The 26,797-nt window shown below is 37.1% G+C and overlaps 1 protein-coding gene across 2 annotated transcripts in view; it reads right to left on the bottom strand.

Annotated features, from left to right (window-relative positions):
* UNC5C (unc-5 netrin receptor C) overlaps positions 1 to 26,797 on the bottom strand; it is a 428,895-nt gene that overhangs the window by 105,743 nt on the left and 296,355 nt on the right. For both annotated transcript variants that reach the window (XM_010590449.3, XM_023548521.2), the window contains exon 4: positions 16,973 to 17,076. In XM_010590449.3, coding sequence (XP_010588751.1) covers positions 16,973 to 17,076 — 104 coding nt within the window. The remainder of the gene's footprint in view (positions 1 to 16,972; positions 17,077 to 26,797) is intronic.

The raw sequence follows: 26,797 nt of genomic DNA, 5'->3' as shown, positions 1-26,797 counted from the left end.
TTCTCAGGCCTCTTTCACTGGTCCTTTCATTTCATTTACCATTTTCACATAGCCCTCAGGAATCTCCTTTGTTGTTTTCTACCCATTTTATTTTACATCTGTGGTTACCAACTTTCGCGATGCATCAGAATAATCTGGAGAGATTTTAAGACCTTCTCCTGGATGGACCTGACCTACAGAGGCTCTGGTTTAATTAGGGTGAAAAGGCCTGGGCCTCCGTGTCTTTAAAGCTCCTCAGGTGTTGCTAATGTGCTGCCACGTTTGAGAACCATTGTTCTGTATGCATTGTCTGGGTCATCTCATTCATTCTCACAGATAATAATTCAAAATCTTTACCTTCAGCCTCGTTTTTTTTTTCCTTTTTGGTTACGCTCCATTCTCATATTTCCAACTACATTCTAGATAATTCCATTTGGATGTTCAACGTATAGAAAAAGCGTATCAGGTTTTGAACTGATCTCAACATTTCCTTACATCAGTCCTCTATAAACATAATCCTCCTCTTATTGTTTCAGTTTTAATTAACAGATTAATTATCTTCCTATTCATTAGCTAAAATCTTACAGTACTTGTTGAGCCTCTCTTCAACACCATTTTATCAATTTGTAGTATCTACCTCAAATGTTTCTTTTCCCTAGCTCCACTCTTCTTAAAATGTATCTTAATTCTAATCATTCTCTCTAAAATGTAAATCTTGAAAACAATAACATCAACAAATTTTTTCTTTATTGTTTCATGTTGTTCCTAGCTTAAAATGTTAGCTTCATAATGTCCCATATGAATCATTTTACAAGCTGTCCAAAGTCCTTGCTCCTACCCTGGTGGTGTAGTGGTTAAGTGCCATGGCTGCTAACCAAAAGGTCGGCAGTTTAAATCCACCAAGCGCTCCTTGGAAACTCTACGGGGCAGTTCTACTCTGTCACATGGGGTCGCTGTGAGTCAATGGCATCCAACAACAACATAGGATATTGGACTTCCTGAAGTTTCCTTAGCATGTAACAATCATTACGTGGTTATTCATACCTTTGTATTTACTGCTTACTCTACCCAGAATGCATTTCTCTTCCTTTTCTGCTTATAGAATTTCACTCATTCTTCAAAATTTACCTCAGAAGACAATTCCTTTCTGAATCCTCTCTGTTTGTCCTAAGCAGAGTCAGTGTTTTCCTTTTATGTGCAGACACGATGGCACCTAACAACAACAACAAGCACTCTCTTCAAACCACTGACCATATGGCACTATAATTGTTTATAGTTTGTGGACTCCTACCTGGGAGCTCTTTGAAAGCACGATCTATATTATTTTTTCTGTTTTGTATTCCCAGTATCTAGCATAGTGCCCAGAATATAGTAGGTGTTAAAAATTTATTGATTGTTTGAATAAATATTTGTTGAGCATCTATTATGTGGCCTCACTATTCCTGGTACCTGGGGTATATCAATAAACCAAATGGTCAAATTGTGTTTTCTGAGTGATTCTCATGGGAAAAGAAAGATAATATATAAACAAATAAATATTTTGGGTAATTTCAGTAATTTAAGGGCTAAAAAGAAAATAAATCAACATTATAAAAAAAAATTTTTTTTTTTTTATTTAGAAAGAAAATAAATCAGCATTATAGAGTACATTAAATCAGGAGTCAGCAAACTTTTTCTGTAAAGGGACAGAAATATTTTAGGCTATGTGGGTCATAGGGTCTCTACACAGCAGCCATAGGCAATATATAAGTGAATGAGCATGGTTGTGTTCCAATAAAACTTTATTTACAAAAACAGATGGAGGGTGGGATTTAGCCTAGAGGCTATAGTTGGCTGACCCTTACTTTAGATGATAGGGGAGGCCTTTCTAAAGAGGTGACTATATTCTAGGACATTGTTATGGATTGAATTGTGTCCCCCAGAAATGTGTATAAACTTGGTTAGGCCATGGTGTGGTTGTCCACCATTTTGTGATCTGATGTGATTATCCTATGTGTTACAAATCCTAATTTCTGCCTGTGGTTCATGAGGTGAGATTAGGTTATATTAAAGAGGATTAGGGTGGAATGCAACACCCTTACTCAGGTCACACCTCTGATCTGATATAAGGTGAGTTTCCCTGGGGTGTGGCCTGTATCACCTTTTATCTTACAAGAGATAAAAGGAGAGAGAAGCAAGCAGATAGATAGGGGACCTCATGTCACCAAGAAAGAAGCACCATGAGTGCAACGTGTCCTTTGGACCTGTGCTGAGAAGCTCTCAGACCAGGGGAAGACTGACGACAACAACTTTCTCCCAGAAACGACAGAGAGAGAAAGCATTCCCCTGGAGTCGATGCCCTGAATTTGGACTTGTGGCCTACTAGACTGTGCGAGAATAGATTTGTTTGTTAAAGCCATCCACTTGTGGTATTTTTGTTACAGCAGCACTAGATAACTAAGACAAACATGAATATCTAGAAAAAGCCAAACATGCTGAGCCAGATTCTTCCAGAGAGAGAGAAAAGCAATTGTAAAATCTATTGTTTGAGAAACAAAAATAAAACCTTTGTGGCTGGAATGTGGTAAAAGAATGAATGAATGAACACAGGAATGGATGAATGAAGTTTATGTTACCCATAGAGAAAATAAATTAATTTATCTATTGAACAGCTACTAGGCACCAAACACTGTTGAAGGCACTGGGAATTTGAGAAAATGATTTAATTCACTATGACTTCTAAAGTTTCAGACAATCACAGTGTTGGATTTCACTGATTCTTAACAATACATATATTTTTTTCTAGAAAAAAAAGCTGAACTAGTCAGATTAGTGTACCAACAGCATTACTGTGATAAATGCAAAAAATGTAAACTGGGAACATAGGAAGCACACTATTTAATTTTGTTTAAAAATTTTGCTTAAAAAATATTTTGGAAAAAAATTTTGGATATCACAAAATAAAAAATATTTTAAACTATTGAGATATTTAATAAATGCGCCCGTTGATTCAGAAGTTGAGTTTAATAATTTCCATCATTTCATAGTATGTGTAGATAACAACATAAAAATAAATGTGCCTACTCTACTGTCAGAAAATTGATAAAATGATGTAATACTTTTAAAATAAATGGCTTTCCCCCCCCAAAATATCTTTGTCTGGATACTGTCTGATTAACTCATGCAAATCCATCAAATAAGGCCACATATACAATTTGTGTCATTTTAATGATCTAAGTCTAAAATGGAGCCCTAATGGTGTAGTGGTGAAGCTCGGCTGCTAACCAGGTCAGCCGTTCAAATCCACCAGCTGCTTCTTGGAAACTCAATGGGACAGTTCTACTCTGTCCTATAGAATCTAAAATGTACAGTCCGTAAAACTATTTTCATTACAGGAAAATAAATGTGGGGGGGGCGGCTTTGAAGTCAGACAGACTTGCCGCTATATATAGTCTTTCCACTAATTGAGTTTGCAGCCTCTATAAACTATAAGCTCTCAGATCCCATCCCCAGCTGTATAATGGGGAAGAATGACCATCCCATTGTTGTAGGAGGATATGGAAGGGAAAGCACCTGGTATTAGGATGTACTCAATAAATTTAATTCTTCCCACCTAGTACTAAGTTTGCCCCAGACAGAGCTGTATCTGCATAAGTGCATTTTAAAGGCTGATGATTCAGTGCTCCTTAGTGTCTCTATTAGGAAGTATATATATTTAAATTTAAAATACCAATCATGAAAAAAAAAAAAAAAAAAACCCTGGGAAAAATCTGACTTTCAATTCATCACTGCATGGGACTATTTGTATTGGTTTATGAGTCTTCTTTTATAAAAACCCTCTGAGTGAGAGAAGTTTCTCCTTATTGATACCCTCAATCCCTTCTAGTGTATGTGCCAGAAAAGATTGCGTATTTCTAGGCTTTCCATATGAGGCCTGGCCCCCAGCTCTCACAGTAGAATGAAATGTTTAGAAATCCCTTCGATAGTTACATCATTCAGTTCTATTGACACCTTCAGTCTGGCACACAGCTTTCAAAACCTGACACAATTTTATTAATGAAGATGAGCGACTCCCAATTTGATTATAAGTTTCAGGATTGCAACATATTGACCTTATAATGTGTGTTCCTGGAAAAGGCGTATAAAACAGCCATTCCTACTTGTGTGTGATTTGATTTAAGGATCAACTTTTTTATGGCTCCTGGATGCACAGTTTTATAGTTTCATTGTTACTGGTATTTCATAAAATTCAGAACTACTGGCTGCATAAGTGCTATCAAAGGAAGAGAAGTTTTGCAGCAAAACACAGAGATCATTTTGGAATGGCATCCATATAACCTCTTTTGAGCAGCTACTCAACCCTCTGTTCAAATATTCTCTACTACCTGTTCCCTAAATACTTTATTCTTCACTTTGAACTTATTTCTTGATTTATAGAGCCAGCAAAGACAGAGAAAAGTAAATTAACACTCCCAATGGATTATCCATTTATAGTTCATAATTAAATATGGATAAATTATAATCCTCAGTTTAATCTTGACTTTCCATACTCATTTTCTCACCTTTATTTACTCCCCTGCCATCTTTCTAATTAAACTTCATAAAAACTAGGCAACCTAAGACAGATTTCAAAACTTCCAATTGTGTTCTCATATTAAGTATATTAAGTGGGAACTCATTTAGATATTTTCCAAACAGTATTTATTTCTGGTAATTATTTAATATCTTACTATTAAAACTGCTTAAAAATATAATTATTTTCATATTAAAAAATAAAAGACAAATATTTTGGGCTAGAATGATGTAATTTAAAAAATCAACAACTGTGTTCTCCTCCTGGATGCCTCAGCTGTCTCAAACTCCTAGGCAAAAAGAATATCCCAGGATGATTCATATACTAGGGGTTCTTGAATGCCTGATACTAGTATTAGCAAGCATTATTATTTTCAAATATATTACATGTCTGTTATGAGTTGTTCCTTTTCTTTCTAGCAAATCACTGCAAAAGCAAGAAAAAGAATGTACAATTTGACATTCCAGCTTTATTTCTGACTGTAACAAAACAATAGTGACAATATATTTGAAAGAAGAATAATAATAAACATAATAACAAATGATGATATTGTACCTTTAGATGATAAAAGTACATAGTTGAATATTATCAAATGTTGGGAATTTGAGCCATATTTGCTAGAAGGTGTATACTTTAAATTCTAACCTAAACAGTTTTGTATAAGAAAGTGCTTAAGATATGCTTTGGCTACCTTGAAGAAGACTAATGTGTTGATTTCATAAGACTCTTCGTTCCCATACGGCTAGAATCAACACAGGAATAGAGGTATTACCTGCATTATGAAATAATTAGGCTACAGCAACTCCATCTCTCTCTGATACCCTGCCAGGTATGGAACTTACATGCCAATAAAATAACAACAGAAACAAAACCATGTTTCCATTATTCAGAAGGCTCCAAAGTGCAAATACATGAACATATGTAAGTAGATAAAGTAAGGAATTGAAAGTTGATGGTGATTTCCATATGTTTCCATATGCTTACCTTCAATATAATGCTATAGCCGGAATTTTCTGATTTCTTTCAGTGTCATCTTTTATACCAATAAAACTGAATTCTTTTCAAAGTATTTAAAACTTCTACTTAAGAATTTTTTTTTTCTCTCTCTGCAGTTCAGGGTAAATAACATACCTGCATCTTACCAAGAGAGAAATGTAATTATTATTATTATTTTTTTTTAAAGGAAAGGCCATTTAAGTTTTTGCAGATATTCTTCAGAGATACTAAGACTTTGGTGAGGACAGTGCTAGCAATGAGTGGTGATCAGCCCCGCATCCTGTAACCTTCTGATACATGAACTTGTTAACCCTGTGATTGGTCAAGGAATTGTCTAATCACACATGCCAATAATAAAGAGCAAAGCACCTTGCAGTTTTTCTTTCCTATTCTACTCCGTTGCCAAAAGACAGATGTATTGTATCTAATTATTCACTGATTGGTATCGGGAGAAACATTAACATAATTGGCACATTTGTTCTAATTAACAGAGGGAAACTGCCACATGACACCCAACATGAAAAGTGAGTCCAGCAGCCATTAGCTAGAAAAATCCACATCTATCCAAGGGGTTACTCTGTCAAACTCAAACTGGGATCTATCGAGTCAGAATACTGGGATTGAAAATGACACAACCAAGTTGGGAAGAGCATGCACGCCTAAGAGAATGGAGATTCCACCTGGAATCATTGTATGCAGGTACCTTAATCAAACAAATGGGAAAAGCAATTATGGGGCAATTATCAAATGCTCTTTCAGCCAAGCCAAGCTTCTAGGAGCAGCATTAGCTAGAAGCTGGAGAGTCTTTGCCAAGTTTTACTGAGTGGTTTGGAAGCAGGGGTGGATTATCAGATAAAAAAGGTAAGCATGGTACTTACCTCGCTAACTGGATCATCTACAGTGAACAATTTCACATGGGTTTCCCCATATCAAAGAAATTGTTAACTACAGATCAGCAAGTAAGCACAACAAAGTCCCTGCTTACCTTGCTTACTGGGTCATCCGCCCTTGTCAGGGATTGTAAATTTAAAAAGAGGCTTTGATTCCCTAGGAAGGTGCTGTGGAGTTGGGAAAGAGACAGATGCCAGCCATACCTAGAAGCAGAATTTTTGATGTGATAAAAAAATATGAAATTGTTCACTACAGATGACCTGGTAAGCAAGGTAAGCACGGTGCTTACCTTGCTTATTGGATAGTCTGCCCCTGCTTGGAAGTGACAGAGCCCCGGAGAAGCAGTGCTTAAGTGCTCAGCTATTAACCAAAAGGTCATAGGTTTGAACCCACCAGTTGCTCCATAGTAGAAAGATGGGGCAGTGTGCTTCCATAAAGATTTATAGCCTTGGAAACCCTATGGGGTAGTTCTACTCTGTCCTCTAAGGATGTTATGAGTCAGAATAGATTCCATGGCAATGGGGTTGGTTTTGAGTTTTGGAAGTGACAAATTTGAGGCTTTTTGTGTATTTGATTATTTGTTTTAAGCTTGCCCTTCGGACCAGTGTTCTCACACTTTGCTGCAATTTAGAACTACTTGAAGAGCTTTATAAAATCTTGGTAGCCAGGCTGCGCATCATACAGATTAAAGCAGCATATCTCTAGGATAGAGCCCTGTGGTACAGAGGTTAAAGAGCTTGGGTGCTAACGAAAAGGTCGGTAGTTCAAACCCACCAGCTGCTCCTTGGAAACCCTAAGGGGCAGTTCTACTCTGTCCTATATGGTCACTATGAGTCAGAATCGACTCAACGGCAATTTTTTTTTTTTTTGATATCTCTTTTTTTTTTTTTCTAGGATAGGACATAAGCATCAGCGATTTCTAGTGATTCCCAGGTGACGCCAATGTGCATCCAAGTTTAATAACCAATGCTGAACTCTGGGGATCTTCTAAAATACAGATTCTGATTCAATGATCTGGGCCGGGGCCTGAGATTCTGCATTTCTTAAAAGTTCCAGGTGTTGTCAGTACAGATGGCCAATGAACCACACTTTGAATAGCAAGGGCTTGACAATTCTAAACAATACCTATAAGCTTTCTGTGTATAGACTATTACCAGGTAGGATTTGGCTTCAGTTGTTCCAGAGGTCAAAATCTCAATATTATTTTCTTCTTGTTTCTCACAAGTGTCTTAGTGGCCTTCATAGTTTACGTAGGTTCTTCATCTGACCAAAAAAGTTCTCATAATAGAACGTCAATGAATGTTCTTACACAAGTTGCAAATAGAAAGTATCTTAAAATACAAGAAGGAAAAGGTCATTTGTCCAAAAAAGAAAGTTCAGAGAAAAGGAGCCGACTGCCTGAGCTACTGTGGAAAACAACATTGTGCCAGATGTTCTTTCTTGTCAAGACCCAGGGCTACTTTAGCTGTACAGATATTTGCTTCTCAGACTTGCAATAAAATAAGACGCGCATTCACTTCAATATTGACCACTATTCAATATACTTCACACTTTTCTTTGGGTTTGTGAAAGTATGTGTTATTTCTATGCTTAAAAAAATGCTAGTCTTCAAGCAAGCTGAAATTATATCCTTGGACAATTGTAAAAAATAAAATAGCCAAAGGATAAAAACAGCAAGTGGAAACTGTAGTGGCATTTCGTTCAGTTGTTGTAACTTCTGCCTCCTTTGCCAAGAAAGGGAATTTGTTTTCCTGCTGAGGAAACACTCCCTTAATTGCACATATGTCTGGCTCATTGCTTTTGAGAGCTGACTCTACGTAGACCATATTGTGGAAGCTAACTTGTCCTGAAATCTGAAAACTTACATTTCTAAAGCCTAAATTTTACCAGGAGGAGATAAAAGCATGTTGACAAATGAACTAACAACAAAACCCCATTGTAGAATGACTATATATAATAACACCTTCCAGGGGATAAAAATGGTATTGAAGTGTCCTTAAAATGCTAACTTTTCTAGAGAAAAGACTACAAGTTGACTAGTCCCTCTATAGTTCCTAATCAGCCTTTACTATAAACTTGCTTTTCAGCATAAGTATGCCCCACCAACATTTCTTTTTAAATGTCCAGTTAAAATCTTCAAAACTATTGCTAAGTCTGACCGCCATTCGAGAATACAGGCTTTTTACGCTCTATGACTACCATTTTTCATCCACAGTAAGTTTATGATAAATAGCGCCTGTAAGGATATGAAAAAACATTGAAGACATTCCAGAGCAAGAGAACTTATAGGAAACAACAAGATAAACTTTTTAAAAGAAACACTGTCCTGTGATTATGGATGCAGGCTCGGCTGTTCCCTATTGTTGAAGCTCCACTGAGATAGGTATTATAATTGAACACAGCTGAGGTCCCCTAACCAGGCCATCTAAGAAAAGCTCGTTTTGGGTCTGTTGAGATTTAGTATGGAAAATTTCACTTTTTCCTGAAAGACCAAATATTTTCTGGATTTTATTCATTTAATAAAATCAAATTTAAATACTATGTTCATATAGTTTTCCTTCCCATGAGAATTAAGCCATGCTATTTATCTCTTCACTCTTCTCCACTTTCACTACTTCCACCTTAAAACAAGCAACCATCTTCTCTTGCTTCAGTTGCTGCAAAATCCTACAAATGCTTGCATCCTTCCACTTCAGAAGTCTGTTTTCCATACAGCAGCCAGAAAAATCAGGTCATGACAATTTCTCACTTAAAATTTCTGGTGGCTTCTCACACATTTAGAGAAAAGTTCAAACTTCTTATCATGTCCTGGATCTGTCCTTCCCAAGCTCTCTGAATGTCTTTCTGCTCTCCCCATTGCTCGCTGTGTCTCAGGCACACTGGCCTCCTTTTTAGTCCCGTAACGACCTCAAGCTCCTTCTGAGGGCATTTACCCTTGCTGCTCACACTACCTGGAGCTTTCTGCCCCAGATCTTTTTAAGACTGGCTCCTTCCTGCCATTCAGATTTCAGCTCTAATATCATCTCCTCAGACAGACTTTTCTTGGACTCTAACGTGATTTCCAATTCCCGGAAGCCAATACCCTCTTGTATATGACTCTGTTTTATTTCCTTTAACTTATAATCATCTGAAAACATCTTGTTCATTTATGTGTATTTCTGTTTATTGTTTTTTTTTCTCCTCTAGGAACTTCGACTGACCTGTATCTCCTGCTGCTAGAACAGTGTCTGATACACAGTGGATGCCCAGTACATATTTCTTGCACAAATGAATTAATGACTAAAAAATAAAAACTGCACTGTGTACTATAGGCTCAGAGGGACCACTGTGTGTTTGCAGAAATCAAGCCACAGTTTAGTATATGTCAGATAAGGTCTATTATTGCTTGCCATTTTTTTGGTCGATGTTGATAATTTTATTATTATTTTTAACTTGACTTACATGGCTATCTGAATTTGTGATGATCTCTATGTATAATTATTAGAAGCAGGTATTGGAAAAAAATATGCAATTACCATAATAAATGGCAAATGTTGACTGGACCAATGCAAAGCTTGCACGCTGAATAATAGTTGCAGAACCTAAGACTTTTGAAAACCTATTTGCAAGGCTGATAATCATATCATAATCAAAACCCCTTCTTTGTTGCTACACACGTTAGCAGAAAATTCCAACAGATTTACTGGGCACCGAGAGCACTGTCTCCCTCCAAATTAGTATTCATGCCCAATTCTTCTTTCCTCTCTAAACCTCTTTTGCCTGCAAAGAATATAAAGAAAGCACAGATTGGAAGACAATGCACCTGCATGGAAATGCATCAACATGAAGGTTCAATTATGAGGGAATAGCAGCAAAACATGAATGGCTCTCATGAAACAAAGCATTCAGGGGCCATATTAATAATCAGTTAGGTGGAGAGCCACCTGATGCTGCACATGGGCGGAGCCTCCAGCTGCCAGCAGCTTTTTGTCCTGGCAACATCAGCTTAAAAGATTTTGTTCCCTGTTCATCAAGACTAAACTCAGCAAATTAATCTATTCTTTTGCACTTCACGCCATATTTTCCCACTTGCTAATTAGAGATGCAAATGTTGATAAATAAGATGATGGTTTTTAAGCACAACTAGGTCAATAAGTTGTACATTGTGCGCTATTCCTCCAATTAAACTCCTGTGAGAAACAGCTCAATTATAATTAGGGAAGCAATTATCCCCTTGTTAAAGGTGAAACAAATCACAAGTTTTAGTGAAAAATTCAATTTTGCTCCTTCTGCCGTACTGACAAATCTTGTATCCATTGATGTTCTGATCCCTGTAGTCTCCAAAAGAGATAATTTAACGAAATAAAGCATCTCTGTGTATATTTCTGGCTCACCATGTGACAGCAACTTTTTCTAGGCATAAACTAAAATGAGCAAAGAGGGATTCATTTCATAGAGTGCTGCTATCATGCCACTGAAGCAACCCAGCACTGGTTCCATGAGCATATTAATTTTCATGCATCTTTAGGGAGATGGGGGAGGTCTGTCTGTTGAAAGAGAGGCAAATGCCTCAGCATAAATGGAAGATAAGAATTATATTTTTGACTTAGTCTTAGCAAAGTGTTGTAAAAAAAAATTCTGAGGATATTAGAGTATTTACAGGATTTGTCTTTTACCTATTCTTGTTGTTGTTAGGTGCCGTCAGCTGGGTTTCGACTCATGATAATGCTATGTATGACAGAATGAAACACTGCCCGGTCCTGTGTAGTCTACTTTTTAATTTTAATATTATTATTATTATCATTAACCTCTTCAATAGTTCTTGAACTAAAGAAACTTTGAGAGGCTTTTTATTCCTGCTTGTAGTGGGTATGAACCCTGATTTCAGGGTTCAGACCGATGGGTTTCCTCACTCCATACTGAGTTCTTTCAATAGGGAATAGTTCTTTCACTCTTCAGGGGTGACAATATCCTTCTTCTAGAAAGTTCTGTTTCCTGATGCTTCTGTGACACATCAAAAAGGGCCTCTTTTTAATTTTTTTTCATTTAGTCAAATATGCATAGTGAATCCACTTAGTGACCTACAGTCTGCTGGTACAAGAGATAAAAGATGAACAGAAGACATTTTTGCTCCATGTATGTCCACAATTTAGTCAGGCAGGCAGAAGAATAAATAGGTACATTTCAGTAAAAGTGCACTCAGCTGCTAACTGAAAGGTTGGTGGTTAGAACTCACCAGCTGCTCTACAGGAGAAGATGTGGTGGTCTGCTTCCATAAATATTTCAGCCTCAGAAACCCTGTGGGGCAGTTCTACTCCATCTTATAGGGTCACTATGAGTTGGAAGCAACTTTACAGCAATTTTTTTTTTCTTGGTACTTAGAGCTTTATAAAATTGTGGTACACAGGGGCTGAGATTCAGTCAGTCACGCTGGTTCCCCCATTGTTGTTGTTGTTAGCTGTCCTTGAGTCTGCCCCAACTAATGGCCACTCCATGCACAACAAGTCAGATTAGGCTTTTCAGTGGCTGGTTTTTGGAAGTAGCTAGTCATGCCTTTCTTTCTAAACTGTCTTGATCTGGAAGCATTGCAGACATTTCCTCAGCATCACAGCAACATGCAAGCCTCCACTGACAGACAGGTGATGGCTGTGCTTAAGATGCATTGGCCAGGAATTGAACACAGGTCTCCCACATGGAAGACAAGGATTCTACCACTGCCTTTGGTTTGTCCATAACCAAAATCCAAAAACCCATTGCCGTCCACTCGATTCCGACTCGTAACGACCCCACAGGACAGAGAAAAACTGCCCCATAGGGTTTCCAAAGAGTGGCTGGTGGGCTCAAACTGCCAACCTTTTTGTTGGCAGCCAAGGAACAGTGGTTAAAAGCTACGGCTGTTAACAAAAAGGTCAGCAGTTCAAATTCACCAGCCACTTCTTGGAAATCCCATGAGGCAGTTCTACTCTGCCCTATAGGGTTGCTTTGAGTTGGAGTCAACTTAACGGCAACAAGTTTGTTTTTGGTTTGTCCCATAGAGTTTCCAAGGAGCGCCTGGCAGATACGAACTGCCAACCTCTTGGTTAGCAGCCAGTTTGTCCCAAAAAAAAAAAAAAAAAATACTGAAATACTTCCATATTTGCTGCTAAATAACTGAATGCCCATTCCCTATTTCCTACAGGCTCCCTAGAATCCCTGGACCACCTCATCATCTAGCAGATAAAGAGTTTATACTTGATACAGCAAAGAACCTTCAAGACTGTTCCTCTGCTAAGGGAGTTGTGTGCCGTGGAGAGGATTCTGACTCTTAGCAACCCTACAGAACAGAGGAGAACTGCCTCACAGGGTTTCCTAGGCTGTAAATCTTTACACAAGCAGATTGTCAGGTCTTTTCTCCCATGGATCCACTGGTGTGTTCGAACTACCAACCTTTCAGTTAGCTGCTGGTGCTTAAAAATTGTACCACCAAGGCTCTTTAAGGGAGTTGTGCAGTTGTAAGAATTGTTTCAATAGCACCTGTAGGTGTAAAGAAGTGTTTGTCAAGACTGGAGGAAAGAGCAGCCAAGTCTAGAGGCCTTGAGCTTCACCCCTGGGGTCCCCACAACATAGATTTTGTTAACTGATGAGTATTGACAGAGTTCATACATCAAACCTGTCAGCACCTGGGGAGATGGAGGATAATGGATCCTGGGTCAGCCTCTTTCTCCTCTGAGACTTTTTTAATCTCTTTCTTTGGGCTCTGAAAAGTAGATCTACTAACAGTAGCCTCAGTCCAAAATTTCTTCTTTGGGAGAAAATATGTTAGTCTAGTATTTGGGGACTGTGAAGACTAAATGAACAATGCTACCTTTAAAAATCAGAGTAAGGGTAGCAGTGCATCATAGATATTTACACTAATGAGTCATCTGATAACCCGTAACCATTGCCGTCAACTCAATTCTGACTCATAGCAACGTTACAGGACAGGGTAGAACTGCCCCAAACAGTTTCCAAGGAGCGCCTGGTGGATTCGAATAGCTGAACTTTTGGTTGCAGCCATAGCTCTTGACCACTACACCACCAGGGTTTCCAAGTCATCTGATAGCCTTGATAAAAAGGCATTTGCTTGTTTTAGAGCTCACGAAGTCATCTTCTTTTGACTTCGATCAAAGCAATCAGCTACAGAATGTAGGAGGGCATGTTGGTGATTCTTCATAGAACAGAAAGTTTGTCTGTGCATACCCTACAGTGCAGAGCAGAGTGACTTCCTTGGATCAAGGTACTCAGTGACTATTTTGACTTCAAGACGTTGAATTCAACCTTCTGGGAATCAATAGGAGATAATTTAATAATAGTACTAGTAATGGACAACATTTCTTGAGTGTTTTTGGTGTGTTCTAAGTGATTTTCATGTATCATCTCATTTAAACCTTACAACATTATGAATAAGTACTATTTCTCTATTTTATAACTGAGTAAACTGAGGTACTGAGAATTTAAATATCTTACCCAAAGTCAAAGAGTTAAAATATGGTGAAGCTTGGATTCAAACTTGGTGTTCTGTAAGGAAATCATATTAATATTCTATACTAAAGAATTAACGAATTTAAGGGAGAGAATGAAATGTTAATTACCATAGAAATACCTAGACCATTACTTGCACCAAAGGTGATGCCATCACAACTTAAAAATTAGATTTCTGTGAAACTTACTAACTTGGATCAGAAGGAAGAAAATTATTACTCCTGATATTCTGCAAAGGATCTACCAACAACATCCTCAGTGGAGCTAGACATATCCTTATAAAACAAAGATCAATTAAACCAATCAGCCACGTATTCATTGAACATCTGTCATCTGACTTTGCCAGGGTCATCTGCCACAGGATACAAAGAAGCACAAATACCTGCCCATCTTCCCTGATATCTTAAGGGCCGATTTTACTTATGGTAAATCACAAGAGTCTACCTATTGGTTTCCCTTTAAGATCGATATTTCAGTTTATGCTATATCTGTCCTGTAAGATTCCTCAAAAAAATAAATGAAATACTAAATAATCATTGTTTTTATCTTTAAATTAAAATAATCATGTAATTCTTCAACTCTTCAAGTTAGCTTTCATCCCTTTCTTTTTAAATTTATCTGTTCCTCCTGAGCAAATGGCAGTTGTAATGTGTCACGTTGAGATATTCATTAGCTTTCTGGTCTTGGTAATTTTAATAAGGTCGAAAAGAATTTACAAAGGGGTTTATTAGCCTGCTCTCAAGCATGTGTGTTTGATCTTACTTCTGACTTCAAAAAAAGAAAAGGAAATGTGCATTAAATATAGTTCTTTGAATGTCAAATGGGTATATGATTTTTGAGCTTGCCAAGTGTTAATTGGTCTCTTCCCTAGCGATGATACAAATAAAATTCATAACCAATTAGTTTGCAGTCATGAATCTTCACTCCCTGACAAAGTGAACCATTTTGTGGAGGAGATTGAAAATATGAAGCAGTTATTAGAATCCCCTCAAAGTTTTTGCAGGGATTGTTTACCTTTAAGAAATTTTGAGTAAAAATGAGGCTGGATATCTATGCTACTCATGATATATTTGAGTATAATTTATCATGTAGTTTAATGGAGGAGGTTTGCATTAGAATTTTAGAAATACAACTAAGGAGACAGATGCAAGTATTATAATAACTGAAATGAAATATCAACACAGAGAATGTCTTCTTTCTAATTGCACTAAATCACACTGTGTCTCAATGCTGGAAGAAGGTTTTGATGTTGTTGGATGTAACAACTACAATCATGCCAAGTCTCTGATAAGGTGCTAGAAAACCATGGATACCAGTCACAAGGCAAAAAAAAAAAAAAAGTTCTCTTCTTTTAAAGATAAAAAGGAAATCTCATTACGAGTACTATCTTGAATTTATGCATTGACACATGTAGATATGAATGACTGTATGACAAAAAAAGTAGTCTGGTAAGGTTGTGTCTAAATTTCTAATTAATTTTTTATTTTTAATTTGGAAAGCATAATCAGATGTTTGATTTGATTGTCATGGAGTCAACTAACTGAGCCAACTCCTTCCTTTGTTTCAATCTTTAAAAATAAAAAACCTATGAGAAATCAAATACTAAGTGCATTGTTAATTACTAATAGTGTTTTTTTTTTTTTGGCATAATGTTGTAACTCTCAAGAGTATTATTTTTCATCTTCATGTATGGGCAAAATTCAGGGACTGACTTTTCAAAATATCAGCTGACTGAAGTATACGCCTATATTGCAACAACCAAAAAATGCTACTTTTCATATATACAGTAAAGAGTAATAATTCCAAATGTAGTTTGGAAGGTAACAAGGAACCATCAACAAAGTGGCAACTATGTCACATGCTAAGTTAAAGTGTGCCTGAGTTTGTAGGATCCAAGATCATCTAGAATAATACTGTTTGATTCATATTAGGATGTCTCCTAAACATCACGGAAACTCTGGTGGCGTAGTGGTTAAGAGCTATGGCTGCCAACCAAAACATTGGCAGTTCAAATCCACCATCATGTACAGTAACATTTTTTAGAGCTTAAAATTATCAGTTAACTAATGAAAGACACAGTATTAGATGATTTTCCTCAACATTATGCTCTAAGATGATGGTGAATGTATCAAGGAGAACATGGCACTTCCTCTTGTTGGCCTATTTTCCAGAGACAAGGCATTTTCAAAGGACATTATATCACTTGGTGTTAACGGCAAGTCACAGTATGAATCTAATGTGTAATACTTCATTGGTGGTCAATCAGTGTTGTTAGTTGGCATTGAGTCATTTCCAACTCATGGTGACATGTGTGTACAGAGTTGAATTAGGCTTTGTTTTACACAGAATGGAAACCCTGGTGGCATAGTGGCTAAGTGCTAAGGCTGCTAATCAAAGGGTCGGCAGTTTAAATCTGTCAGGTGCTCCTTGGAAACTCTATGGGGAAGTTCTACTCTGTCCTATAGGGTCACTATGAGTTGGAATCGACTCGATGGCACCGGGTTTTTTTTTTTTTTTTTGCACAGAATTAAAAGATGAAAATGAAGAGTTTAACGGAAACTTACAGGATGAAACCAACTGACACTTGCTTCAAATACCTCTCTTACATGGTGTTAGATATGACTTCTAAGAATGTTCATAATTACATCATGGAACTGGACCAGGAGATACATATGTGGGGTATATACAACCACATACACACATACATATACATACACACTTTTTATGCTTTATTTTTTCTGCATATTACCAAGAATAATAGTAAAATTTATGGCATACCTTCTATCTTTACGATAGGTGACCAATAAAATAATGCAGTGTTTCTGAGTTCTTGCAAGCAAATGACAAAATTAAACCAAGCTGCCTATGGCTCTGTCCAGTGGTGTATTCTAATTGACTCCTAAGTCATTAATCAGTTCCCAATCAATCTATTTTGCCAGTAGCATGCAATTAGGACTCCATTACCATCCATTCATCATGCCATACCCTAATTCAGTGTGCCATTAGCCACGGAGTAGGCCTCCATTAGAATAACTGAGTGCCAATTGCTAAATGCAAAAAACTGTTGTTACTCACCTCAGCCGTTGGGATGCCTTCAGGTGGCCGACACTGGAGCAAGACTTCCTGTTCCAAGGACACTTCTTTTCCTAGTGGTTCCTGCTCAAATGTCTTCCGTAGATCTGGAAAGTACAGATGATAAAGTATATGTCAAAATTAATTAAAATTTAATCATTTATAAAAAGTACAATAAAAATTCCTGGGTTTAGTGTATGTGCCTTTGTATTTTTTATTTTTATTTTTTTAACTACATGTTGTTAATAATCTAGGTGGTTATATTCTGTGTGGTAGAATTTATTAAATTCACAGGCTATGAATTATATCTTCTTTAAACTTCAATGGAATGCTTTTGGAGATCTTCATTTTAGGAAACAATAAACCAATATCCCCCATCCAGTCGATTCTGACTCCTAGTGACCCTACAGGACAGAGTAGAACTACCCTATAGGGTTTCCAAGGAGTGACTGGTAGATTTGAACTGTCAACCTTTTGATTAGCAGTTGAGCTCTTAACCACTGCACCACCAGGGACGGCTCCTTTAAGAAGCAATTAATTGTGTTTCTTTAGTATTCCTTGATAATCAACTATGATAATCACATTTTTAGTCAGAAACCACATTCTCATTGTTGTTCTACATGGAGTCCCTCATGCACATGACTATTTTACTCTTTTTTCACAATAGATACAATTAAATTTGTAATAACCCTGAAATATTTGATCAGTAAGTTAAAAGTAAATTTCTGTTTTAGAGTTGAAAATAGAACACTGGAGGCCTAAGAGGACGAATATAACTTCTTGAAGATTCTCAAGCACAAGGCAGAAAATAGAGTAATGTTGGGAAGAATCCAAAATATGTCAATATGTAATCATATATGTGATTTTTCTTCAGTTAGAAGATTAAATAGCCACCTCTGCTCAGATATACCAAGCACCTAATTATGTATATAGCTACAGTTACTACAGCAATATGAAGCATAGTTTTCAAAACAATTATAAGTGGAACAAAAAAAAAGTTAAAGACTAGTTCATCATTTTAATCACCAAACTTTGTTTTTAAAAAATGATTGTGTCATAGAGCTTAGAAGTAGTATTTTTTTTTAAGTGCACATACAAACTTTATTTCATACATGTACAATTCATCTCCCACCAATAAAAATTATTGGAATTTTATCAACTGGATTTTAATAATTAAATTAATGCTTCTGTACTTCCATTTCATGACCTTGATAAAGACATAAGAATCTCAAAGTACCATTTCAGCCTATTGAATTAATGGATAGAAACTCAAAGGCTCTGGAGGTATATCCCCAGTGTCTTCCAATGACCTACCAGAAAACATCACCTGAAAAAATACATTGAGAAAAAAAAAAAATCCACTGTTAAACACTTGCCATTTTGCTAAATTTATTGTGAAAAGAAAACTTCCAGACCTTAGGGATTATAAGAAAATTATGGGTTTACATAGATATGAAGAACAATAAGGGAACCCCTGGACAATGACAGAGCATCTGTCAGAAGGTCAGTTTTGTTTTGATTATCAAGAAACTGAGTATATGGCAGAAATAAACTTTTATAATCCACAAATTATTAGAATTTGAGAGTGATCTAAATCACGTCCTTATATTACATATGAGGAACATGTTCACCAAATTACCAAAAGTTCCACAGCAAAATAATCAACACTAGTTTAGAACACACTGACTTGATTTGATAAGAATATTGCCATCCCACATTTCTTTCTAACATCTCTTCTGGTTACTTGGTGTCCTTCCAAAAGAAATATGAAAATCTTTTCTACTGACTTGGTAGTTGCTCTTTGTTTTTAATTGTCACTGAAATATTTTGGCAAAATGCCAAATAATGATAAAAACAAGAGCAGCAATTAATACTTTTCATGGGATAAAATGTTTTTGACAAGGTATATCTTGTTTGTGAAAAATGATCCTGAAAAGCTCTCTTCTGATGTGGGTTAGGGCCAAAACATGATGACTGGAATTAGTTCTCAAAGCAAATAACATACTGACTCACTCTCACTGAGGCTAATTAGCATTTCACAAAATGTGGGCTGGGAATAAGAAAAAGTAAGACATACTGTATCAAAAGAGTCAAAGCAGTTTCATCTAATGTTTATTAATTACTTCTCATTTCTACTCTGTAACACATGAGGTTGCCATGAGTTGGAATCGACTCGATAGTAGCAGGCAGCAGGTTTGAATTTTTGGTTTTCTTATACTAGACACTTTATTAGGTACTTAGATGAAGATGGTAAGATATAGAATTAAGACTAGAAGGGTAAGCTGAGGTCTGGATATGAAAAGCCATTCTTGCATGCTAAAGAATGACAAACCCTCAAAGGCTTCTAAGTAAAAGAAGGAGATCAGATGTTACATATGACCATTAGTGTGACAGATGGATTGAGATGGGGATGAGAAGACAGAAGGCATTTCAGGGCCCATTTGAGTAGATGAGGAGGGATGATGGAGCCCTGAACTCAGCTGGTGATAGTGGACAGGAAGAGAAGACAGGTCCTAGAAATAGGCAAAGAAAATATTATATTATTAGCTACTGCAATTGTTAAGTTGGTACCAAAATTGAATGAAATAGTACCAAATTGGGCAGGGAAGTGGGGAGAAAGATAATATGTTTATTTTGGTAAATGTTCAGTTCAGTATGTTTGTAAGATAGTCACACGGAAAAGTCCAGTAAATTTATATTATGGTTTATAAACATCAACACTATTGACTTTTGGGGTGGAATAATTCTTTGTTGTGGGTGGTTCTCCTGTGCATAGTAAGACGTTTAGCAGTATCCCCGGCCTCTACCTACAAGATATTAGTTGCATCCCTCCCAGTCATGACAAAAAAAGAAAAAAATCCCTGAATATATTGTCAAATAATGCCTGAAGAAAAAATTACACTTGTTTGAGAACAATTAGTCTAGAGCTAAGAATCTCACGTGTCTGTCAGTTTGTCATACTGTGGGGGCTTGTGTGTTGTTGTGATGCTAGAAGCTATGCTACCAGTATTCATATACCAGCAGGGTCACCCATGGCGGAGAGGTTTCAGCTGAGCTTTCAGACTAAGACAGGAAGAAGGACTTGGAAGTCTACTTCTGAAAAGAATTAGCCAGTGAAAACCTTAAGAATAGCAGTAGAACATTGTCTGGCATAGTGCTGGAAGATGAGCCCCTCAGTTTGGAATGCACGCAACGCGACTGGGGAAGAGCTGTCACCTCAAAGTAGAGTCAACCTTAACGATGTAGATGCAGTCAAGCTTTTGGGACTTTCATTTGCTGATGTGGCACAACTCAAATTGAGAAGAAACAGCTGCAAATCTCCATTAATAATCAGAACCTGGAATGTACAAAGTATTAATCTAGGAAAATTGGAAATCATAAAAAATGAAATGGAATGCAAAAACACTGACATCTTAGGTATTAGTGAGCTGAAATGAATTGGACAAACCTATGGCCTACTATGCCAGGAATGACAACTTAAAGAAGAATGGCATTGCATTCACTGTCAAAAAGAACATTTCAAGATCTATCCTGAAGTACAACACTGTCAGTGACAGGAAAATATCCATATGCCTACAAGGAAGGCCAATTAATAAGATTATTATTCATATTTATGCACCAGCCACTAAGGTCAAAGAAGAAGAAATTGAAGATTTTTACCAACATCTCGGTCTGAAATTGATTGAACATGCAATCAGGATGCACTGATAGTTACTGGTGATTGGAATGGAAAGTCAGAAACAAAGAAGAAGGATTGGTAGTTGGAAAACATGGCCTTGGTAACAGAAACGATGCTAGAGATCGCATGATTGAATTTTGCAATAGTAACGACTTCATTGCAAATACATTTTTCATCAACATAAACAGCCACTATACACATGGACTTTGCCAGATGGAATACGCAGGAATCAAATCGACTACATCTGTGGAAAGAAAGGATGGAAAAGCTCAATATCATCAGTCAGAACAAGGCCAGGGGCCGACTGCAGAACAGACCATCAATAGCTTATATGCAAGGTCAGGTTGAAACTGAAGAAAATTAGAACAAGTCCACGAGAGCCAAAGTATGACCTTGAGTATATCCCATCTGAATTTAGAGGCCATCTCAAGAATAGACTTGATGCATTTAACACTAATGACCGAACCAGACAAGTTGTAAAATGACATTAAGGACATCATAAATGAAGAAAGCAAGAGACAGAAAAGAAAGACCTAAATGGATGTCAGAAGAGACTTGGAAACTTGTTCTTGGACATTGAGTAGCTAAAGCAAAAGGAAAAAAAAATATGAACTAAAAGAACTGAACAGAAGATTTCAAAGGGTGGCTTGAGAAGGCAAAGGATTATGATGACATGTGCAAAGACTCGGAGACAGAAAACCAAAAGGGAAGAATACACTCAGCATTTCTCAAGCTGAAAGAACTGAGGAAAAAATTCAAGCCTTGATTTGCAATTCTAAAGGATTCTATAGGGAAAATATTAAATGATGCAGGAAGCATCAAAAGAAGATGGAAGGAATACACAGAGTCATTATACCAAAAAGAACTGGTCAACACTCAACCATTTCAGGAGGCAACATATGATCAGGAACCATTGGTACTGAAGGAAGAAGTCCAAGCTGCACTGAAGGCATTGGTGAAAAACAAGGCTCCATGAATTGACGGAATACCGACTGAGATGTTTCAATAATCAGAAGCAGCTCTGGAAGTGCACACTTGCCTATGCCAAGAAATTTGGAAGATAGCTACCTGGCCAACCAACTGGAAGAGATCCATATTTATGCCTATTCCCAAAAAAGGTGATCCAACCGAATGCACAAATTATCCAACGATATCATTGATAACACATGCAATGAAAATTTTGCTGAAGATCATTCAAAAGTGGCTGCAGCAGTATACCCACAGGGAGCTGCCAGAAATTCAAGCTGGATTTAGAAGATGATGTGGAACCAGGGATATCACTGCTGATGGATATCAGGATCCATTGTCAGATGGATCCCGGCTGAAAGCAGAGAATACCAGAAAAATGTTAACCTGTGTCTTTGACTATGCTGAGGCATTTGACTGTGGATCATAACAAATTACGGATAACATTGTGGAGAACGGGAATTCTGGAACACTTAATTGTTTTCATGAGGAATCTGTACATAGACCAAAAGGTAGTCATTCAAACAGAACAAGGGGATACTGTGTGGTTTAAAGTTAGGAAAGGTGTGCATTGGGATTGTATCCTTTCATCATACCTATTCAATCTGTATGCTGAGCAAATAATCCGAGAAGCTGGACTATGTGAAGAAGAACAGGACTTTAGGATTGGAGGAAAACTCATTAACAATCTGTGCTATGCAGATGTCACTACCTTGCTCGCTGAAAGTGAACAGGACTTGAAGCACTTACTGATGAAGATCAAAGACTACAGCCTTCGGTATGGATTACACCTCAACATAAAGAAAACAAAAATCCTCACAACTCGATGAATAAACCACATCACGATGAACAGAGAAAAGACTGAAATTGTCAAGGACATCATTTTACTTGGATCCACAACCAGCAGCCATGGAAGCAGCAGTCAAGAAATCAAGACGCATTACATTGGGCAAACTGGCTGCAAAAGACCTCTTTAAAGTGTTGGAAAGCAAAGATGTCACCTTGAGGACTAAGGTGTGCCTGATCCAAGCAATGGTGTTTTCAATCACCTTATATGCACGTGAAAGCTGGGCAATGAATGAGGAAGACAGAAGAAGAACTGATGCCTTTCAATCATGGCACCGGCGAAGAATATGGAATATACCTTGGACTGCCAAAAGAAGGAATAAATCTGTCTTGGAAGAAGTTCCAAGATTCATCTTAGATGCACGGATGGCAAGACTACGTTTCACATACTTTGGACATGTTAGCAGGAGAAAGACATCATGCTTGGTAAAGTAGAGGGTCAGTGAAAAAGAAGAAGACCCTCAACAAGATGGACTGACACAGTGGCTGCAATAATGGGCTCGAACATAGCAACAATTATGATGATGAAGCAGGATTGAACAGTGTTTCATTATGTTGTACATAGGGTCACTATGAGTTGGAATTGACTGATGGCACCTGACAACAACAATGAACCCTGGTGGTACAACAGTTAAGCACTTGGCTGCTAACCAAAGGCTGGTGGTTTGAACCCATCAGTGGGAGAAAAGACTTGGCAATCTGCTCTCGTAAAGATTAGAGCCTAAGAAACCCCATGGGGGCAATTCTACTCTGTTCTATAGGATCACTCTGAGTTGGAATTGACATGATGGAATACATCAACAGTTTAGAGCTAGGAAAATAGTCCTTGTTGAAGAATTGTGATTCATTGTTTGAGAGACAGCTGAAGCACTGGAAATAAGTGACATCACCAGGGGAGACAGTGGGCATAAAATTCATCGAAAGCATTTAAAACATTAAAAAGAAGACACCAACATTTAAGAAGAAACGCTGCCAGCAAATAATGGCATAGACTGCACAAACAGTTGAAAGAAAAACCGGAGAGGTTTAAGTGTCAGAGGAGCCAAGAGGAGAACAAAGTATTAAAAATTGGGGTGGCCGTTAGGTCAAGTGAAGCAAAGGATTCAAAAAGAAGTCATCGGTTTGGGCAACTTAGGAGTGGAGGAGAGTGGAAGCCAGTCTGATTCAGCTGAATCAGTTGAGGGTTGCCTGGGAATTGGGAAAGTAGACTTAGTAAGTACCTGCTACTCTTTTCCAAAACTTTATGATAAAAGAAGTGGGCAGCACCAAGTCTGAGTGCAGTAGGCTCAAATTCTTCTTAGGGTATAGTGTGATTTTGGGCACAGTTTTCAAATTCCTGTCATATGAAGGCACAGTTTATGTAGATTCTTGTTTCCTAATTGAGAATAGTGACACCACATCAGAGGCACATGCTTCAACGGACAGGTCTAACTGTAAACCACCATTGAATACTATATAATTATTTTACTTTAATGGTTTGACTGTAAACTCTATATAAATTTTATCTAATTTCTAAAATAATCTTGCATTTAACCCCCCCTCGAGGTAATACTTCTTCCTGAAAAACGCTTTTAACTCTTGCCATAAAACCTCTTTTCTAGCTTTCAGATCGTGTAATAAGCGTAGAATATATTGTGGCTGTGCCGTACGGCAGCTGCTCAGTGCAGTATGCCTCCACGTTCCTCTGCCAGTAGAGGGTGGATAACGTTTTAAGTATATCCTTTTTCATTTGGAGAGATGTGATAGAAGGCAGGCCAATGCCTTGCAGGCAGAAAGAACACAAGAGTAGACAAATAGGCATGAAAAACAGACACTTGTCAACTAGCAATTAGATGTAAAACAGAATGCTTCAGAATAATGTGGGTATTCTTTTCAAAAAAAGATGAATTTCTGCCCTTGGAAGACCTTTAGGATTCTACATTTCTGTTTTCTTTCCATTATTTCTAAGGCTGCTACTAAAATATGTATCAAGTCCTTTCATTATAACCTAGATTACTTTTGTAAAGTCAACTTGGCCTACCTCTGATTTAGTCATTGATTCTCCCAATTAAAGGAAAAATCAGCCTTGTCATATGCATGCATTCAGAGAGATGTTTACTTAAGAACATGAATATTGGCTTACTAAATTTTTTTTTTTTAAATCCATACAACAAAATCCAATTAGCAGGTATAGAATCAGACTTGAAACTACGGATTTCTATTTACCATTTACACAGTCATCAGCCAAAGCTTTTTCTTTTTTTGAAGACACACACACACACACACACACACAGTCTATTTTTTTTAATGGAATTTTAATGATTTCAATGAAATTTTTGCATAATAATGAAGACTGTGGTTACAAATTATCTATGATGTAGAATACACTAATTCATGACATTCTACAAACATTAACTCTGCTTTCTGACAATGTAGTAAACAGAAAAGGCTAACTGGGAGTTAGGAGACTTTCTGGCCTTCACATTGCTCATTTGTAAAATGAAAGTAAATGACTGGATACTTCTGAAGTTTTATTTTAGCTACAAAGGCATATGACTGAATAGACTGACATTTTAAATACCCATGTTAGGAGAAAAAAAAGCTCATCCTTTGTGGAATAAGATACTTCTTGGTTGTGATGGCTTTTTATGGATATCTGTCCAAAGAGAAATAATAGAAGAAATTATTTTTCAATAGTCTAGCAGTTTATGCAACTTTGGAAAAAACTCTTTATAATTTTCTCCTAAGGACAACTTTTATGGACACTTAGATCTAAGCATCTATGCTTACAGGCAGGAGTTAGAAAATGCAAGAAGGGTTGGTTCTAGAAGATCCAGTAAAAATATTAAGTTTTTTGCCCAAATTAAAAAGAAAAATATGATATGTATCAGAAAACCTGATGAAAATTATAGCTCCGATGATTGCAGATACACTGGGAATGACTTTGAAAAGCTTCATTGCCTTCATGGGACAGAGGATGGGGGAGGAAAGTGCCTACCCCAAACAGCATCCAAGAAAGCCCACCATGCCAATATGGTTACTTACATGAGGGGCACAGAATCGTGTCTCGTCCCCAGTGACATCCCTTGAGCAACCGTGCCTAACACTTTTGGAAAAGGGTGAGTGTGGTATAGGAATGTTGAGGCTGAACAGGCCACAGCTTGGAGGATAACGGGTCACACTGCCACCTAAGCATGGTGAGCCCTGCTGTTTTTGGGAGAAGACTAGGAGAAAACATCAGCAAAGGGATGTGGGTGTGCAAAAAGGTTTGCTCTCGACTACTAACCCAAAGGTTGCTGGTTGGAGCCCACCCAGTGGTGCTGAGGGAGAAAGGTCTAATAATCTCCTTCCATAATATAAAGACTACATCCAGGCAAACCCTAGACAGCAGCTCTACTCTGTAACACATAGGGCTGCCCTGAGTTGTAATCAACTGGACAGCAAGATTTAATGGGTGGGTTTTTAAGCAGGTAGGTTGCTGCTAGTATTGCTTTTGAAGAGGATAATAAACACTTTCTTACCACAAGTTTAAAAAAAAATTATTTACATTAAAAATGTTTATTCCCTCAGCAATGCTACTTCATTATTAAGAGAGATTTACTAGAATAAAATATTTCTTAAAAGACAAAATCTTGGCAATGTGATAGACTGAAACTGAGTCAGAAATTCTCCAGTGAGTATACTTCAACAGACTATTCTGGTGGAAATTAAAATCCTTGCATTTCATAGAATAAGAAGATATAAATGAAATACTACATTATTGATGCTGATTTAGATCCCATAATAATTTGTGAATATTAAAATATATACTGAATATGAAAGGAAATTATAAAGCATAAAACACATGTAATAAATTATTACTATTTCTATTACTGTTACTCAGAGAGTTCTGGAATGAAAGATAGTTGCCCATACAAGTAAATTTTCAACATATTCTTCTCTTACATACTTTGACCACATGGTCTGTAAACCATAGTATCTGCTATCCTTTATTTTCCTTAAGGAATTTATAGTCCATTGCTGAGTTTTTCAAACTGTGTGTCATGACCCTTTAGAGGGTTATGAAATCAATTTGTGGACAACAAACAGCATATTAAAAAATATGAAATAAAATAAATAGAAAATATCAAGATGTAACATAAATGAGTAAGATAAGTACTATTTGTGTACGTGTGTCTATGTACACTTATCTGTGTGTGTCTGTGTGTATATGGGATGAATATGTGTTTACTGGATCATGATATAAACTTTTTTTTAAATTGTAGATCTCTATGAAAGGGGTCTGAAAACCACTGAGAGGCAGGATAATACTGTGACTAAAAGCAGGTCTTTGGTGTAGCAAACAGGTTCAAATCCTG

This window comes from Loxodonta africana, chromosome 5 (genome assembly GCF_030014295.1).
Source record: "Loxodonta africana isolate mLoxAfr1 chromosome 5, mLoxAfr1.hap2, whole genome shotgun sequence".
Lineage (NCBI taxonomy): Eukaryota > Metazoa > Chordata > Mammalia > Proboscidea > Elephantidae > Loxodonta > Loxodonta africana.
The sequence above is the reverse complement of the archived record's forward strand: the minus strand, read 5'-3'. Positions and strand labels throughout refer to the sequence as shown.